Raw genomic sequence first — 20,401 nt, 5'->3', positions numbered from 1 at the left:
TTTGTAGCTTGGCTTCAGGGGAATCTCATGTGGTTGTAGCAATCCACCCCAGGCTTATGTTGCCAAACATTGTCCAAAAATTATTACAAAAGCTCATTCATTTCAATATAAGTATTTGAGATCTACAATGCTAACTTGTATTCATACATTGCTTGCATCTCTAAATATATCAAAGAACTGAACATGAACCGATGAGAAGTCCTTCACACAAGAGGACCGCCCTTAAAGTACTCAGTGAAAGCTAGTGCCACCAAGCCCAGCATGGCGAACCGGCCATTCCACAGCTCTGCATCGGCCGTCATCAAGCCACCGGACTTGGATTGCACACTCACGCCCTTGAACAACGGCACCAGGGAGGCTACTGACAACAAGGCAGCAGTTCCTGCAAACCATGGCAACCCGCCATTCATTAGCTGAGTTGCAAGGCCATCACCCCTCGCCAACTCAACTGCTAAAGCTGAGACAAAGCCAACCATTGCCAACCTTCCATTGATCCTCTCTGGTGCTGGCCCACTGAATGCTAGCATGTCTGAAAATTTTGTGCTCTCCTGTCATGCGTCGAGATGGTAATTAGATTGAGCTAAGAGATGCTAGTACGTATGTATGGTTTATAACTTGCCATCTAATGACAATATTCATGTGGTGAACATAGAAATAAGGGTTTTTTGTATGTATACCCTCCTAAATATATGAAATTGCATGAAATACTTCATCTGTACTTGATACAATGTAATCTTGTCAGTAAAAAGATCCATGGATTACAGGATTCCTTGACAAGAGCATTTGTGTCGAAGTAGTTTCACTATGTTATATGGGAAAAGGGAGTTTGTATTTAGGTATTATGATTGATAGCAATGCATGCTAATAGCTAGCATACCTTGGCCTTGGGCTTCGGAGGGGTCTGAGCCGGCTGCTGTGAAGGTGTGACAGGTATAGTTTGCTCCTCTCTTTGCACCTGCGGCTGATCCTGTTTAATTATCCAAGAAAAAAAAAATACTTTTGTTAGTATGGATGGAGGAGCACAAAATGCAAGCTACTATTTATCTTTGTCATTCATTTTCAGAGTATGAACTCAAGATTTAATCCTTCATATTTAATTTGAGCTGATACAGGATAAGGCTGAATGATGATGCGGTTATGCTATTAAATCAGGGTAATGGTATTTGCCATGTTTGTTTCTTTCTTTCTTTTCTTTTTTCTCTTTTGACTATTGCTTCTATCTGCTAATTCGCATGTCATTTGCCTTCTTTTTGGGGTTGCCACTGAATTTTACTAAAACAGATATTCATAAAATATGATTCCGTTAAAACAGGTTTCACAAAGACGGGAAGAGATCTGTTTTTATAAGCCTCGTTTCTTAAAGATCTTATGGCGTCAATTTTAGAAAAATAGATCTTATATGAGTTCCTGAGTCTGAGTTGAACTCGGCTTTGTCATACCTGCAAAAGGGCTTCATTCTCCTTTCCTTTTTCTTGAGAAAGCTACTAAACCTCCAAAAAGAGAAAATCTCTCAAAATGGTTGGAATGGGGCCTAGATATAAAAACCAAAAGGAGAGGCGTTCCTTTACTACTTTTTATTTATAATATTATTGTCATTAAAATTTTATATATTTTGTTTTCTGTAAGGATGAATCTAAAAGTTGCATCTTGACCTTTTGGGCACCTTTCCTTCTTCCACCTTTATGTTATTGAATCAGTAAGTTATGTCCATGTTAAAGCTCTAACCCAACTTTAAAGGAGTGCGAATATCAGGCTAAATCCAACTCGATTAAGCTGTTTCCTAGCACTCGGCTTCAATCTAAATGACTTGGTTACAACTTTTTTTATGCACCCATCCAATATATCTACCATCCATGACACCCAAATAAATTAAATGCATCGCATCCTCCCTTTCTTAGTTTAATATTTTCTCCTGAAATCAAGGAGTGCATATACTAACAGAAACTATAGACTACCATAACAAATTCTCAGAACTCAGTACATCTCTACTTGATGTAGCGCTAGTTTACTGCATTAGAATGTCTGTTTCCACATGAGCAAAGGCAGGTAAAGAATGCTGCAGTGTTTAGTGATCACTCTCACCTTGGCTTGGCAGCCAATGCGCATGGCACCGGCAGCACGCTGATGTGGCAGCAAGCAAGTGGAGCGAAGGCCTGTAGAATGGCTCCTCAAGCCGGCAAGTGGCATGAGGCCTGTCATGCAGGAGTTTAGCGTGGCTGAAGTCGCCATCTTCGAGCCTCTAAGTGCAAGAATAGAGTATACAGAAGCAAAGAGTAGCAAGAAGTAATTAAGAATGCGGAGGAATCAAATGTGAGTTTGAGATCTTGAGATATTTTCCTTGTGGGAGGAGTTGAATTGAAGGCAATTGTTAGATGGCGAGATTTATAGAGGAGGTGGGAGAGAAAAAGAAGCAGGACATGGGCAAAGGGGTGGCTGTCACGAGGCCGCATCACCTCCATGGCTTGGTTTTTGACGTGGACCGTATGAGCATCACATATGGACATGGGCCACGACGTGGACCGCGAGGCCACCAGAAAAGGTGGCGAAGATTCCAGTGGTCTAGAACTTGTTCGAGGTTTCTTCCGTGTTCTTTGGAGGCTTGTGATTTGTGGGTAGCAACGCGGCAGGTGAGAGCACTTTGGAGCATTGAGGTGGCCTCTCTTATTTCCATGAATTAAAGGGCTAAGGCTGCAACCGGGTCAGGTTAGATCGAGTTCTTGCATGATCTTAATCTGATGTATGTATTAAAGGTCCGCTTGAATTGGACTAGTACATTTTGAGATTTAATTTATTGATTTCAGCAATATTTGAGGTTGAATCTGCACAAGAATAATCCAAACAAAAACCATGAGAAGCATAAATGGATTGGTAATTATTTAAGCAGATCACAGATATATGATGCAAGAAAACAATAGCTATAACAGCACTAATAAATTATGATGCACCAACTCCCTGTACAAAAACAATAATCAGGTATAAGTTAGATTACTGCTTTTTTTTTTTTTTTGGTAAATGCGGCAATTTATATAGCTTTAGCTTGAGTACATCCTATCAAATCGCGGGAAAGGAAATTACTGCTTCACATAATAGTGGCACCGTAACCCGCGGGTCATTTATACCCATTTTATCCCCCGCAGCCCATCAAAAACCCTGTCTGGGTACACGCATGTGTGCAAAAAGCGTTTTCTTGAAGTTATGAACAGAGAGAGTAGTGATCAAATATATAACAGTTGCTATTCTCAAATTCAAGAAGAGTTTCTGATCCATATTGTATTCGTTTTGGATGGTTGAGGTCGTATCTTTTAATTCAAATATGATTCAAATGACTCGAGTTCAGATTTAGTTGGGTTGTTTTCGGATAAATCTGGGAACAGGTTGATTGAAATGAAGCCTTGCCAGGAGCCATTGCAGATGAAAATCTAACAGGGGCCATCTTATTCATCAAGATATACAGGGCATCAGAATCTGCAGGGGAAGCTTGATAAGATGGATCGACAAACCATGAGGGAGCGAGAGTACATGAAATCCTCGTGTCTCTTTGTTTTAGTTTCTAGAAAGGTCTTTCATATAGTTGTGAGGACTCGTGCGGGCGTGTGTTTAGTCCCACATTAGTTATTCGCTTGGTAAATATTGGATACTTATATGGGATCAAGGAATCTAAATAATACCTTTTGGCTAGCCTTTTTGGATAAGATCCTGGGTTGTTATGATAATAGTTTCTGATGAACTTATGTAAAATTGCCCTGATGCTTCCTTTGAGGAAAAGCAATAATTACATAGCAATCTTTATCTTTGATGGTTGCAGGATCTACCGAGAAAAAAAGTTCTGCACACCTACTTTCAGTAACCTCATGTGCGTCTCGGGCATTAACATCCGGGAACAATAACTTGCGCATCAACAAGCCCAAGTGGTTATTTCATGAAACAAAGGCAGATTACAGACTTCTAATCAGGTGACAAATAAAATGATGATCCCTGGAACATGCAAGTTTCTGTAACAGCCACGATTTGTCAGGTGATAGCATTGTTATTGTGATTCTAATTTTGATTTTGTCTATCCTTTTTGGTTAGTGTTCAGGTGTATACATGTTGGATCAACACTAAAGATAAAGTCTTTCATACAACATTAGTAATTTCAAAATCAATAACAAATCATCCAAATCTATATTAACCTGTATTTACTTAATAGAGCATGTCTCCTACATTTCTCAGTAAAATAAATAAATAAATAAAATCTGATAACTACAAGATTTTTTTTTTTTTGCTCAGGACTTGGGACTAGCTATTCAATGAATAGAAGTGCATATATGCAATGCCTCCATCATAAAATTGACTAGATTTTACCTGCCAAGTACTTGGTCTTTGCAAACTCTGCTCTCCTATGCAGGATATTATTATCAGATGTTGCAGAACTAACTGAAAACAACAAATGAATTGATGAATTTTAAATACATTACTGAAATGATCCAAGCGACGTACCTTCTCTAGAACTGTTCCCCAAAAATGTCAGCTAAGAGAACTTTCTGCCTGTTTTTTTGCGTTGTGTTTGTACATGTGCTGCTGAAACCAAACATGTGCAACTTGCTGAACTTCAAGCTATTCGCTGTAGGAAAAGAAGTCATTGACAATGAGCGTCCACAGGATATGGATCTGAGTCTGATTCAATTTTGTCGTAGGATACTTTCCACAAATCTCTGCAGTTAATCCATTCCAGCTCCTTGAAACTATCACATTCAAAGAACCTCGGTACCCTGCTGATTCATCAACTCCATCAACTCAGGAAGCTTATAGCAGAGACTGAAACAAGAGAATGGGAGAACAAGATTCTCACACCATCATATGTAAGGATGATGACAGAGAACCTGCACGACAGTTCTCAGAGTAGCATAAGATTTGAGGATGTGGGTTGAGACTTCAATGATCTAATACAATACAAAAAAAGGAATAAGGACTTATAAAAACTGATCTGATAACTAGAAACTATCAACTGAAATATCCACCCTGCTGTGCGGTTTGTACAGCATCAGTTGATTTTTCTTTCTTACCCCTCAACTGAATTTCAAATGACCTGCACAAATTACTGCTATTTCACAGGAAAAATTCAGGCAAACTCTGAACAAAGAGACATTCAGAAAAGATCCTTCCCCAACCCACCCAAACAAACAAAATAACACACGCAAAATAGATCGTTTTACAGGATCACCATTTGTGATTCCTCCAGCAATAAGAAACTCATAGTCCACTCCAATCAAACTATTAAGAAAAAATTGACTTGGACTGCACTCACAAGCTGTTGGACTATGGGTTGTAATAGAACAAATCATACATGGTCTAACCTGATGCTGCCAGGTTTTGGCTCTTGTTTATGCATATAACAACTTTGCTCTTTTATTCAATTTACCAATATTTATATCCCCATGCTTTGAATATTGCACCATGAAATTAAGGCAATATTAACAAAAGAAATGACAAGAATGCTTTCTAGTACTATTGTATGTACATTGCGTATCAGAGATCAAGCTAGGTTTGTCGTCTCGGTATCGGACCTCATACTGGTGCCAGACTAGCATAGTGTCGAACGGTACAATACGTTACGAAATTTTTTTGTCGTACCGAGTATCAGTATGTCACCCATACCGGTACTGAACCGATACGGTATGGTACGTCCTATACCATTCGATTCGGGCTGGTACGGCATACCTTGTCTAAGATAATGCACAAACAGGGCCAAGCTAGGGACAGGAAAACACCTTGCTACTTCATAATTTTTTTCATAAAGGCAAGCGAATGTCCTACATGTTTAGTTCACCAGCAAGAGCATCCTGGTAGGAAGATCATGTCAGGTATTATATTGGGTTCCAAGAAAAACATCAAATATGCATACATCTTTTCTGGATATATTGATATACATATTTGGCAAGTCAGGGCCACTCCAGGAAAGAATGCAAGGCATTGTTGTAAATCACTCCCTATGAATGTATCCATATACACAAATGAGCTTAGTTCCAGATAATGGCAATAGCCCACATCATTCTCTACCCTATTGTCTCATTTTGGGCTTATCGTATCAGATTGACGGTTCTGATGTCTTTAATTATGTTTTTGATCTGGTTTTATGAACAGTGCGTTTCGTCAACTGTCACGTTCCCGATGTAAGAAGTAGTGCAGCATGACGGTCACGGCATAGGCTGACTTACGAACACGCTTGTACCTGGAAATATATATGGGTTAACCTTATTATATGCACTTGGAAAAAATAACATGCAACAAATGAAATACCGAAAAACTAAAAGTTGCATTAAAAATGCTGCAACACACAATACCGGAAGAACAACACCAGATTATTAATCACGCTGAAACACAATATTTATGCCAAACAGGACAGCACAACACAACAAACCCTGGCCATCATGTTAGATCTCAATCAACATATCAATTTTCTAGGGCAGGCAATGCACGCTCTGGTAGCCGAGCAAATTTGGCCTTTATGAGAGCGATAAAGAGCGATACCAGTCGGAAGCAAAACATGAAGCCAGCAACAACAAGATGCCACCAATTATGTAGTACTGGTAAACTGCCTGGTGCATCAAGAGGGAATAGATAGCACAGAAACATAAGTTTATCGCGACGAGAGACACGAAGAGGCAGATTAGGTTGAGCATCAACTTGAAGGGGAGATCGGTCTCGAAATCCCACGGCTCGTAGCGGCGAGCGACGATGGAGAAGAGAATGGTGAGGGACAGCATGGAGAAGCCGAGCGCGATGAACGACGACATGACAATGATGCTACCCTCGAGGGGCTGCAAGGAGCTCGAGTTATTGCTGACGCCCGAGATGGGCAGAGAGGTGGTGGTGGTGAAGGCTATGGTGGCAATGAACGTCGCGACCAGGAAGCATAAGTTGGAAGTCTTGGTGACCCATTTGTCACTCTCTGTCGCCAGATCCTTGCGCTTCTCTATGAATATTTCTCGGGCGGTCTTGCCTTCTTTGTTGTACCGCTGGAAGAATCCGGGGCCCATGGAACGCTCCACTTTCTACCATGCATAACACCATCGCATTCATGAGATTTTTAACCTTGGGACTCAAACCGGTTAATTGATGGATTACTTTCCTCCAGCTGACTATATATATAATTTATTTGTGTTTGTATATAATGAAGAATATATTTCTATAATGATAAATGTACTCTCTATTCTGATTACTTCTACTCATTTCTCCATTCAGACATTTATTCTTTCGAAGGTTGCATTTTCTACGTAAACCTCATTTCAAAAAAAATTCTTGGTCAAGATAAATCAATGCACATAGGTGAATAATGTCCTATTCCTAACATATAATGAATTGTTAAAGTCCCCTAGTATGCACTTAAATGGTATCGAATCCTTTACGTATATGTCTTAATACAACATAATATTGAAAGTCTCAAAGAAATATTTTAAAGGGAACAAAATCCCCCCCCCCCCCCCCCCTCTCTCTCTCTCTCTCTCTCTCTATATATATATATATATATATATATATATTGCACTAATCATTTTATCTGGTAGTGCATCAATTGTGCCCATCAAATGACAAAAATATCTCCAAGTAAGTATAGCTGCTATCTAGCATAATACATGGGTATAGTAATTGCAAACGGGTCAAACTTAGGTTAGATTCATGGTGTATGCACATCCAATCTCAATAAGATAAATCAAGTTTGGATTCATGTTGGGATTTATAAATAAGCTCCAAACTCATTTAATAGATTCAAGTTTGGATTTGAGTTTTTTTGGATTCAATTCAGCATATGATTTATCATATAGGCTTTCAAACAATGTTTTCATTTTCTTTCTCCTACCATTAATTAGAAAATAATACTTAATAAAGTTATGACTTGAGATAATAACCATAAAAAGTATAATAATTAATATGAGGAGTGAATAATATAATTGATTTTGAAAAATCCAAATACTTTACAATGCAAATTTAAGTTTCTAGTTATATTTGATTTAATTGAAATGACGTTGGAACACTAGGAGTTGGAAACTAAAATGGTAATGGAAGACAGTCTAGGAGAGCAGTGAGAAGAAGTAGAAATCTAAATGTTGAGAAAAACAGTGCAGCCATACAACTGATCCTTTTTATATTCCTGCATTATATATAGTATGTATGTAATTGTATATGTATCTATGTACAGGGTCAAGTTCTAGTTACATCTCCTCCTATAACTCTTATAAGATTACACCTTAGCCAATGGATATGACCCACTATCTTTAAATTGTTTACATACCAAAAATTATATGATTTGGAGATTCTTAGTTTATGCAACAAATAGTCAAAAATAGGATAATTTAAATAACATGAGATAATACATATTTTTGATGACTTGATGCATTAACTATAAGTATCTAAATCATATGATTTATGATGTAAGTCATTTAAGATGGTAGATCATATCCAATAGCTCAAATTATAGATATGGGATTTCCATCATCTAATTTAAAACATATATATGTAACTCTATAAGAATTATACCAGGTATAATTTGAACTTGATACTTTATATAAACTATGTGCGTGTGCATGCATGTGCATCTGTATGGGTTTGTGTGTATATGTATGTATTCGGTTGTTTGAGTTATGGGGCCGTTTATTAGGGGATATTCTAACCTTTGTTGAGTAGCCTGCCTAGCCTATACCAAAAAAAAAAGGAAAGAATAGAAAAGGGACAAAAACACAAAATGAAAGAAAGAAGAGGTGGGGGATGGTATTGCATTGTTTCACCTTGAACCATCTGACCGCCTGTTGCATGCGAAAAGCCGCTCCGGGAATGATATGAGGCTTGTCTGGTCCGAGCTCGGCAGCTAGATGGGCAGCGCTGTTCCCGTTTTTGTCCACTATTCCAAACACAAACTTCTGCCTTTTTTTCCTCTTCAGCATGAGGTCATAAATACGGGATTGTCGATGCTCCACTGCGAGTAATATGATGTTCCTCCCATTTGAATCCATGTCTAAAAGCGCTGTTGGGAACCTGTAAAGAATATGCTCCACCAACTCTGTTATGCCGTTCTTCGCAGCAATTAAAATGGGTGACTCTGCCCAATCTTGAAGGAGAAAGGAAAAAAAAAGAATTATTCGTTGATGGCAGCAATAAGAGTGGCACCCATAGTTCATAAACTCAATTCGACTCTATTCTTTTCTCCACTTTACAACTGATATTTACTGATTCAAAAAGTGAAAGAACTCCATCCAACATTCTTGAGACCCCATTTCACAATATTATACCAACCTTATCCTGTATGAATGGCAAACACAACATTTTGATGGCCGGAACCGTTAATCTCCGACGGTTCAGTCAAACATGGGAAAACCGGGGATCGGTGGTTCTCAAGGGTCCCAGAACCATGTTATCCCCATCTTTTATTTCCTTTGGTTAGTGAGAATATCCATAAAAGTCTTTTATTAACAAAAAAACAAAAAAAATAATGATGTACTTGTCTTTTCATCCAAATAATAACCTTCAAACGTCGCATACTTGGCACGAGATAACGATTAAATAGGGATAAAATTACTTATTCCATATTCAAATTTTGTAGTATTCCTACTTATCCCATTCTATTCCAGTATACGTTAGCTGTATATCAGGGATAACAAGAAGTTATGCCTCAATAGCTTATGTTGCTTCCAAACTATGCCTACAATTTGTTCGATATTGAGAAACCAAACATTAAGCGGTTCCAACGTTACATTACTCCGACATGATAAAATCAAAGCGTGCACAACTTGCTCTACTGTTCCCTCATCCATTGGAATCTGCAACAATGGAGGTGGGAGTCCATAGTAAGTGAATGGTGGATTAAGTGAGAAATACCTTTTAGATAAATTTTCTCAATTTTGTGAGGACCATGACGTAATTCATAAGGTCATAGGTCCTTGTTAACCTCAATGTAATAAGGTGATAGGAAGAAAAATAGGACTTTTTCTAATATGTTCAAGTAGCTCGGGCGTATTAAACAACTCATGTGAGGGGAGCACTAGTCCTTAGTGCGTGCCATATATATCTTTAATAGGGTCTTCTTTAAAGGCCGTGAGATAACACCTAATAAAGAGTAGAAGGGAAATATAACCTAGCATACCTGAAAGTTAGGGGTAGTTAGATAAATTTGAGATACCCAAAATTCAAAAAAGAAAGTTAGGGCCTACAATGGTGGATGCCATCTTTCTAAGATATGCCCAGAATGATATGGCCTATAGGTTTCTTATAAAAGATTATTGAGTTATGGCAATTTCTAGAAAACTCGAATACAGAAGATTAACTTACGGGAAACAAGAGACCTAGCATAGAAAAAATGGTGATTTAATTGTTTATCTTGTTTAGACACTCGATCCTGCAACCTTCTCAGAGACTATGGCACCAGCAAATGCTATTTTTTTTTTAAAAAAAAAAATACCTAGTGAGTTTTCTTTTTTTTAATATTCCAACTATCTATCTTTTAAAGTGGCTTATCTGCCACCCCCTCCCTTTTTTTTCATGAGAACGATGGTGGGTGCGCCTCTTTAAAGAATTGCTCGGGTGAAATATTTGGCAAATTATGACACCACCGAAAGTTGAATCCAAAACCTCGTTTCACGTGGAGAAGAGGTGTAACGGCTACTCTGCATCTTTAAAATTTTAAGCTGGTGGTTCAATGAATTGTAAAGATTAGCATGGGGATTGAACTTGGAATACCTCGAACTGGGTCTCCTTTGGATGTTTGAAGCTGTTTTTCTTCTTCTATTTTTGATGGAGATCCACGATCGAGGTCGCCTTCGGGTAATGGTGGAAGCTGTACTTCTTCTTTTATTTTTGATAGAAATCCACGATCGAAGTCGCCTTCGGGTAATGGTGGAAGCTGTACTTCTTCTTTTAATCCACAATATTCCGAGTCTTCTTTTGACGGAGATCGACGTTCCAAGTCGACGTCGGGTGCTCCTGGGATTTCTTCTCTCTCTAAATCTCGATGAAACATGAACCAAGCTCTCATTCTGCTAGGATCCCATCCAACTTTGGCAATATCCCAATTTGTTTGACGTTGAAGAATCTCGATCATGATCTGACGTGCACGTACATGTGTCGTCTTTTGCTTCTTCATTTCGACTACTCGCATCCCCAGCCATACAATTGCTGCAATAACAAAGAACGACCACAGTTTACAGGACGGCAAGATAAAATTATATTTCCCAAGAGAAATGTGTCTCGTTGGTCTCCATTCCCTAACATAATATTTCTTTCTTTACTGCAACAAAAATAATTACTAGCGATATTTTTAAGTGCCGCTGTAAACCAGAAATGCCGCAAATGTCTTAGCCGGCATTTTTATGGTATTTTCTTATGCACTGTTTTAAGATAGCGTCAGCAATTAGTTATCGGTATTTTTAAAAAATATCGATAAATTTTTTTTTATGAAAAATTTTGAAGCTCTCAACCACCGAGCAGCAACTTGTATTGTTATTAAGTACGTTTATTTAACTTATTAACATACATTAATGTCAAAAAATAAGTATTTGATGTACATTTTAATATTTCATATTTTAATCGTTATTTTAAAAAATTCTTCTATATTTCACAAAACTCAAAAATGAACTTAATTCTTTATGATATTTTCAAAGTTTTATTGTTAAAAATATTTAAAAATTAACTTGTGTACATCATCATATTCATGTATAATTTTTTCACAAACTGTTTAAGAATAGTTTATTCATGATTACTTTTATTTATGCTATAATCAAAGGTAATAATGATTTTTATGCAAAAAATAGTAATATTCTTATATTACATTTTTATCTTAGATAATTTTTAATTTTTAATATTTTAATACCAGCTCGATCGAACAAATGACCTATATATAGTAATGCTAACAGAATATGTGTACGATAACATATTTGATGGCATCAATAGGACCGAACCCAAGCTCTATATAAAAATTAACAATTTAAAGTTTAGCAGCAATCTTTCAAAATCCTACAAATTATGATATTATTTATCGGTATATTAGTTAGATGCCAAAATAGCAGTTCTAGTTTCTGGCACTTCAAATTATATGCCGTAGAATACAAATTTATAGCAGTATTTATAATAAAGTCCCACTAATAAAATAATATTTATTGGAAGATAGCAGCATTTATACTATAATGCAGCAAAAAAAATAATAGTATATAATAGAAAATACTACGAGCAATTTAGCGCCACAAGTCATTTTTGTTGTAGTGTTTTAGGGCGCAAAGCATTTTTAATTTGGATTAGGCCTCCTGTGTGCAACCTTCACGCTTCTTTGTTTACCGTAGAAAGAAATGTATGGCTAACACAGATAATGATTTGTCACTATTTCTCATGAATATGCTTCCAATGGGGGGAAAGATCTTTCAACTATAATTAAGCTAGATTACGAACCAGATATTCCAGTGATAACCAGCAGGAAACTCATCGCAAGCCTGAACAACTGGAACAGTGCATTACAGTTCTTTTTAAATCTTCGCCGAACATTATGGAAATTTTGGTTCTCTTGCTCAGAATTCATTTGATTTGCTTGGCCGCTTTCATGTTCACGTTTCTCTGCCAAAAAAAGGTTAATTGGCTAAGCAACAACTTTTGCAAATGGCGCGCCCATGAAATTAATATGCTGATTTTACACTATGATGGCAGTTTTTAATATATGATGGTCATCTCTGCTGCTATAACGAGTAGGGAGAGACACTCAAGACTATATATAACATGCGATATATATCAACCCCAAGCATCACAAAACAATTGAACAGGAATCATGTTTGGGTGCCTGGCATATGCATTATTAAAATTGTTTATGGTTATGAAAAGGCTGCAAGATGTCTAGGTTACATCTTTCTTACTGTTAAGGTCTAATTTACATTGCTTTTGAGGTCCAGTGCTCAGTTAACATAATATCAAACTCAAAGATTTGTCCAATTTTCCTTCTTGAGTTGTTTATGCCTTCACAAGTGTTGTTTGGGATCTCATGCAAATTGTTTAACCCTTCTCTGATATTTAACTTTTGAAATCTAGTGACAAGAGAGTAATGATGCAATTAATTAGCTAGAAAATAAAAGGCTAATGGAGAGAAGAAGATGTAGGTTTTTTCCTAATGTTGCTTATAAATTGCATAGGTTTGTCTCACGGTTCCTGATGCACAAATTTGACTGGAGGGATTGACTGTTCCAGCCAGGCGCATCCTACTTCCCTATCATTTTTTTGTAAACACTACTATTTCAAGGCCTAATTTTTCTCATGGGTCACAACATAGATAAAAGATGCTGTACGGCCATAAACATATCTAACAAGGTGGTTTCCGGAAAAATGGAGAAATACCTCATTTTGGTTGGAGTTTCCAACAGGAGAAAGATGGAAAAGTAGCTTTTCTATAAGAATAAGATTCTCGTATCCCATGGGAAAAAAAAAATCTATGTAGGTCATGAGAAAGCGACTTTCTCAAGGGTTGGAAATTGGAATAATTTTTTTTTTTCAAAAACACTCTCAAGCTTTTAGATAGAGTGGGATCAGGTCTTTACCTTTATTAAGGGTATAATAAATATTTTATACAATTTTTTCAGAAAATAGATGCTTAACCAAACATAAACCACTCTGAAATACGTCATTTTCTCATAGTCAACCAAACATGCAAAAAACCACTTTTCCATTCACCATATACTGAGGCATCAGCATTTCAGAAAAAAAATATTTCAATAAGAAAAAAATTTTCTGACGAAACAGATGAGTCCTTAAGGAATAACCATTGTTCACAAAAAATAGAGATTGTCAACATAGAAAACAATTAAATGATGTGAGCTATACCATTTGTGGGACAATGTATATGTGACCGCTAAAATATGGATGGTCTACATTTCCTACCTTAATCCACAAACGAAAAGCAGAGGAGGAAAGCCAAAGTCAATTATGTATATTTTGAGTAGGAAAAAATAAACTTATGTGAGCTACCATTTGTCGGACAATATATGTTGCCGCTAAAATGTGAATGCTCTACATTTCCTGCCTTCGTCCACAAAAGAAAAGCAGAGGGGAAAAGCATCGAGAAAAGCATAAGTCAATTGTGTATATTTCGAGTTAAAATACCGCATGCTGAGTCAATGTATGTTGATAATAAGAGATGGTTACTAGCCTTAAGTTTCCATCATGTGAAATAAAATCAACCAGCTGCATTACTTAGTAATGGAAGTTGTATCCATTCCTTTTCCTCCTCTCTTTAAGAGGCCCCTTTTACTTCTTTTTCACTTTCTTAATAAACTTGGGTGAATTCTCTACCTTCCCTTGATGTCAAAAAGAAAAAATAATACCGCATGTGTCGCTCCATCTGGAGTAGTCTCTCTTGCAAGAACATACCTGCAGGGTCTTCTTCATTTGGAGTGCGTCTTCGACCGAAACGGCGACCTGCAGTTTAGAAATAGGAATTCATGTGGCAGTTTAGCAGGAAAGTATGCAGTAATTCAAGTGGGCATTATCATTCGGCCGATTGAATGCCTGAAGGAACCTTTTGATAATCAAAATGGGAACTAAGTATTTCGAGAAATCTAAAAGGGAACTAATCCTTTTCACATTTAAACAAAACAAAAAAAAAAAAAGTGGTTAGACAAAGTAAAAACTGCAGTAGCCTAGACCAAATTATTTTAAATTTTTTTGTTGATACATCTAGTATAAAATATGTAAGAAGTGAATGCTCTTAGGTTTTAGATCACAGCACCCCAGCCTTATCCTCACAACATACATATGTTGGCTATCAAGTTTCCTTAAGCAGGAGTTTAAGATAATGACTATTTGTTTTGCATTGAAAATGCCAGCTCATTAGATCTGCATCACCCATCTATTCAGTTGTACAACAATATAGCATGGGGAAATCGATCATTAGTGGAGTAATCCAAAGAAAAGAATAGGGCTTCGGTATCTCCGGCCCTCATCTAGCTCGATGATGCCAACCCAGTCTGGAATGGAGATTTGTCAGACCCAACTGCTCATTAGTAATGGCATGGTCACAAATAGGATCACAAAAAGGCCGGGTTGACTCATAACCCAATGCAGTTCCAACCCAATTAGATCTGGTATGCATCTGTACATGGGTTGGGCTCAAAAATTGGAGCTGATCTAAAGTCCGAGTTGGATGCGGGTCTTATATTTTCAACCCAATCCGACCCAACCTAACTTATCATCTAGGTCAAATTTAGATCAACAAAAAATAGGTCTAAATCGATTCAAATACGATACGGCCCTACTCAAAACTCTAAATTATATAAGTCTCGTTTTCCTTCACTCGACATATCTTTTTCAATCCACTAGACGAACTATCATTTAAACTAATTCCCCCTTTTCATCTCAACAATTACATCTCCCATTATCTGCTTAAATTATATTTAAACATTCATTATTCATTATTTATTTTGGTGGATTCTTATTTATAATACTTTGAAACATATCAATATATATTAAAATCGTACTTTGCAAATTTAAAAATGATCAATTTCTTGGATAAAATTAAAAAATTTTGAATGAAAGTTCTAGTTTAAGTTGGCTCTTTTTTGGTTATATTTAAGTTTTTAAGAGTTTCACATTTAATTATAAACTATTATATTTTAGCTATAAAAAAATATCTAGATGTTTGTCACGAACTACAAACCAGACTTGATGTAATCCTGGCCCAATCCCTATCGCAAATCCAAATATTCGGAGTTAGGTCTGCGTCGTGGTTGACCACGACTTGAGTGACCCACTGATGAGGGGAAGCGAGGTGAAGAAGATGACCTCTGTTCTACTGCCGGATTGAATCTCCCAAGCAAAGAAGGAACAGGGGTTTTTGGGGCTCTTAACAGAGCCTTGCAGAGTTCTCTTTTTTTTTTTTTTCATTCACCGGAAGGAAAAACAATGGATCCAAAAGAATGAGGACGGCGCCCCCTCTACAACTCCTTTATACGGCACCCAAACTATGGCCATGACTCACCCTAATCCCTAATCAAACTCTAATCAAATGAACTCCTAATTAAGTCCAAATTTAAAACTGAAACAAACATAATTTAGGACCCAATTTAAACTAAACAAGGACTCTAAACAAGACTCAACCAAACCTAAAACAAAGTCTCCTACATGGCTTCAAATTGACTTCATTCTGGTTCTGCATCAGTCCCCTCCACTTGAACACAACTCGTCCTCGAGTTCGTATCAGGATATAACTGCTCTTCAGGATTATGGTATTCATAGATATCAGCGACATTAAAAGTCTTTGAAATTCCCATATCATCTGGTAGGTCCACAACGTAAGCATTGTTATTGATCTTTTTCAAAATTTTGTATGGGCCATACTTTCTTGGCTTCCATTTGCTGTAAGTTCCCACGAGAAATCTTTCTTTGCGCAGGAAAACTATCACCATGTCGCCTTCTCGAAATTCTTTGTGCCTTCGATGCTTATCTGTCGTTGATTTGTATTTAGCATTTGTGTCCTCGAGGCGCTTCTTCACCTCCAACTGTATAGCTTGAACCTCCTCTGCCAAATGTTCTGCAGCCACACTCTTTCCCAAAATTTTCGGTAGGCGCGCCAGATCCAATGCGTGCTTTGGTGCCTTTGAATAGACAATGGAGAAAGGCGACCTTCCGGTTCCACTATGGACAGCATTGTTGTAGGCAAACTCTGCTTGGGCCAAGGCATAATCCCAATGTTTCGGGGTACTCCCACAAATACAACGGATCAAATTATCCAGTGTCCTGTTAACCACTTCTGTCTGTCCATCAGTCTGAGGATGCGCAGTGCTACTGAAATTTAATGAAGTGTCAAACATCCTCCAAAGAGTAAGCCAGAAGTGACTCAAAAATTTGGAATCCCGATCTGATGTTATAGATTGTGGTACTCCATGCAATCGAACAATCTCTCGAAAGAACAACCTTGCAATGTGGGATGCATCTGATGTCTTCTTGCAAGGGATGAAATGCGCCATCTTGGAGAACCTGTCCACCACCACGAAGACTGAATCTACACCCCTTTGTGTTCGGGGAAGTCCCAACACAAAATCCATCGACAGATCCTCCCAAATAGCATTTGGCACAGGTAGAGGCATATATAATCCAGTGTTTTGCGACTGTCCCTTCGCTGTTTGGCAAGTATAGCACCTTTGAATAAATTTTCCAACATCTCTTCTCAGCTGCGGCCAATGATACCTTTCCGTGAGACTGGCAATGGTCTTGTCCCGACCCATATGCCCACTAAGACCGCCACCATGAAGGTCTCTAATCAGCTTTTCTCGCAATGAGGATCTGGGAATACATAAGGAATTGCCGCAAAATAGATAACCATCCTGAATGTTGAAGTCTCCAGTTGCTTGATGACTTGTACACTTTGCCCATACATCTTTGAAGTCCTCATCCTCTGCATACAACTCTTTCAAATATTCAAACCCCACGACCTCTGCCTGCATAGTAGTCAATAAAGCATTGCGTCGACTCAAAGCATCTGCCACCCGATTCTGCTGCCCGGACCGATGCTTCAACACAAAGGAAAATTTCTGCAAGAAGCTTACCCATCGAACATGCATTCGGTTCAAATTGTTCTGATTATTGATGTACTTCAAGGCTTGATGGTCGCTGTACAGAACAAATTCTTTTTGAATAAGGTAATGCTCCCAATGCTTCAACGCCCGGATGATGGCATAGAACTCTAGCTCGTAGGTTGTCCATTTTTGCCGTGCTTCACTAAGTTTTTCACTGAAGTACTCCACGGGCCGTCCTTCTTGGGTCAAAACAGCCCCTATGCCGACCACAGAAGCATCACACTCCACTTCAAATAGCTTCTCAAAACTCGGTAATGCTAGTACTAGTGCAGAAGTTAGCTTTTCTTTTATCAGTTCAAAACTTGCTTGTTGCTGCTCCTTCCATTGAAATTGGCCCTTCTTCATGCATTCGGTGATGGGAGAGACGATGGTACTGAAGTTTCGAATGAAACGCCGATAGAATGTCGCTAACCCATGAAAGCTGCGGACTTGGCTAACATTTGTAGGAATCGGCCACTCCCGTATTGCCTTTACCTTCTCTTCATCAACCTGTATGCCATCAGCCCCAACAACAAATCCCAGGAACACCAAGCGTTTTGTAACAAAATGACACTTCTTAAGATTAACAAACAACTGATTCTCCCATAAAGCAAGCAAAACTGCTCTCAAGTGCTCCTTATGCTCAATTTCATTGCGACTATAGATCAAAATATCATCAAAGTAGACGACGACGAACTTTCCAATAAATGATTTTAGTACCTAATTCATTATTCTCATGAAGGTGCTCGGTGCATTGGATAGGCCAAAAGGCATGACCATCCACTCATATAACCCATCCTTCGTCTTGAACGCCGTCTTCCACTCATCACCAGGGCGAATCCGGATTTGATGGTAGCCGCTTCGTAAGTCAATTTTGGAGAAGACCTTGGCTCCTTCTAACATGTCGAGCATATCATTCAAACGGGGTATGGGAAACCGGTATTTTACTGTTATCCTGTTGATCGCACGGCTGTCCACGCACATACGCCAACTCCCATCCTTCTTCGGCGTCAAAAGTGCAGGCACCGCACACGGACTCATGCTTTCCCGGATCAGCCCCTTCTTGATCAAGTCTTCAACTTGTTGCTGCAGAATTTTGCTCTCCTTGGGACTCATGCGGTAATGAGGCAGATTGGGGAGACTTGCACCGGGCACCAAATCAATATGATGCTGAATATCTCGCATGGGAGGCAGTCCATTTGGTAGTTCTGCAGGAGTGATGTCTTTGAACTCTGTCAACAATTCTTTGAACTCCTCGGGCACCTGCTGCAGGATAGGCATCTCCGTCCCCTTAACAATCAACACCATAACCTCTTCAGCCCCCTTGAGTTCCGCCATGAACTGCGCACCAGAAACTGCAAGGAAAGACTTCCCCTCCACTTGAGAAGTTTTGGGGGTAAGCTTCTCTTTCATAGGCACCAACAAAATTTTCCTACCCTGCCATCGGAACAAGTATGTGTTGTCTCGGCCCCTGAATGTGACATCTGTGTCATGCTGGCATGGACGCCCGAGTAGAACATGACATGCATCCATATCCACCACATCGCACACCACTTCATCCTTGTAGTACCTTCCGATGGACAATGGCACTCGGCATACATCCTCTACTCTCGTTTCAGCTCCCTTTTTAATCCATCCAATCTTATAAGGAGACGGGTGCTTTTCTGTCTTCAATCCCATCGCACGAACCAATGCGGAGGAAACAATGTTTTCGCTGCTGCCGCTGTCAATAATCACGTTGCACACAGTTTTGTTGATAGTGCAGCAAGTTTTGAAGATGCTGTGGCGTTGCGATTCTTCTTCATTCTTCGGGGCAAATAAAATTCGCTGAACTACAAAGGAGGCCGGAACTCCCTGATCCGGCGCCGTCACCTCGACGTCTTCATCGTCGGTCTGCCCCTCTTCATGATCCTCCTCCTCATGCGGCATTTCTTCTTCATCCTCAGCTTCGACTACATGGACTGGCCGTCGCCTCGGACACTCGTTAGACCGATGCCCAACCTCCTGACATCTGTAACATTTTATAGGCATGGGTCTCTCGTAGGGGTTGCCACTACCTTTTGGGGCCGCCTGCTGCCTGCTGAAATTTCCGGCTCCTCTCGATGTGGATATCGGTGGTGGTTGACTCGAGGTGGCCGCCCCTTCAACAGTCTTCTGCTTTGCTATGGTGGAGCGCGAGGATGATGCTCTATTCATGGGCTGAAATTGGTGTGCCTTTCGTGTCGCCTGCGCCTCTAGTTTTAAGGCCAAACTTGTAGCTTCCGACAGGCTCCACACCGGATATAAATCCACCTGATCTCGGATGGCCGGCTTCAACCCACCAATGTACCTTGCCACTTGCTGATTTTCTGTTTCTGACAAGTTGTTGCGGGCATTGAGGCGGTTGAATTCATCAGTGTATTCGGTCACCGTCCGGGGGCCCTGTCGGCAGTTCTGGTACTGATGGTAGAGTGCCTGCTCGTAGTCAGGCGGGAGAAAACGGCCACGCAAATGTTGTTTCATCTTGCGCCAGGTGGTGATCTGCATCTTCCCTTGCCGTAGACGGTTATGTTGCAGTTGATCCCACCATGCAGATGCTCCTCCCTTCAATTTATACGCGACCAGCTTCACCTTCTTCTGATCTGGGATCTCCATATAATCGAAAAATTTTTCTACCTCGGCCAACCAATCCAAAATCCCTCAATGTGAAGATTACCGTTAAATGCAGGGAGATCCACCTTTAATCTGAAATCAGGGGAGCCCCTATCACGAACGCCCCAAGGGAGCCTATTCCTCACGGGTTCCGCATTCCTACCTCCTGCAGGGACCCTGTTCACCCGTGGACGCGGCTCCTGTGCTTCGTAGAATACTCC

The 20,401-nt window shown here is 39.2% G+C and overlaps 1 protein-coding gene across 2 annotated transcripts; it reads right to left on the bottom strand.

Annotated features, from left to right (window-relative positions):
* Positions 1-36: 36 nt before the first annotated feature.
* LOC103704509 (early light-induced protein 1, chloroplastic-like) lies at positions 37-2,364 on the bottom strand. 2 transcript variants are annotated; one of them, XM_008787834.3, is made up of 3 exons: positions 2,083-2,362; positions 878-967; positions 37-548 (listed from the first exon to the last, which is right to left on the bottom strand). In XM_008787834.3, the coding sequence occupies exons 1-3, from the start codon at positions 2,227-2,229 to the stop codon at positions 204-206; spliced, it is 582 nt and encodes a 193-aa protein (XP_008786056.2). In that variant the 5' UTR covers positions 2,230-2,362; the 3' UTR covers positions 37-203. The 2 variants fall into 2 exon arrangements, with proteins under 2 accessions (XP_008786056.2, XP_026659405.2); XM_026803604.2 differs by lacking the exon at positions 878-967 and having other exon boundaries at positions 2,083-2,364.
* Between the last annotated feature and the right edge of the window lie 18,037 nt (positions 2,365-20,401).

Source organism: Phoenix dactylifera, unplaced genomic scaffold (assembly GCF_009389715.1).
Source record: "Phoenix dactylifera cultivar Barhee BC4 unplaced genomic scaffold, palm_55x_up_171113_PBpolish2nd_filt_p 000007F, whole genome shotgun sequence".
Taxonomy (NCBI): Eukaryota; Viridiplantae; Streptophyta; class Magnoliopsida; order Arecales; family Arecaceae; genus Phoenix; species Phoenix dactylifera.
This window is presented reverse-complemented; position numbering and strand designations above follow the sequence as displayed.

Excerpts from the sequence above, each read along its gene's own strand:
- LOC103704509 (XM_008787834.3), bottom strand. The coding sequence starts at position 2,229 with ATGGCGACTTCAGCCACGCTAAACTCCTGCATGACAGGCCTCATGCCA. Across the intron at positions 968-2,082 it reads GCATTGGCTGCCAAGCCAAG|GATCAGCCGCAGGTGCAAAG; the intron begins GTGAGAGTGATC and ends ATAATTAAACAG. Across the intron at positions 549-877 it reads CTCCGAAGCCCAAGGCCAAG|GAGAGCACAAAATTTTCAGA; the intron begins GTATGCTAGCTA and ends GACGCATGACAG.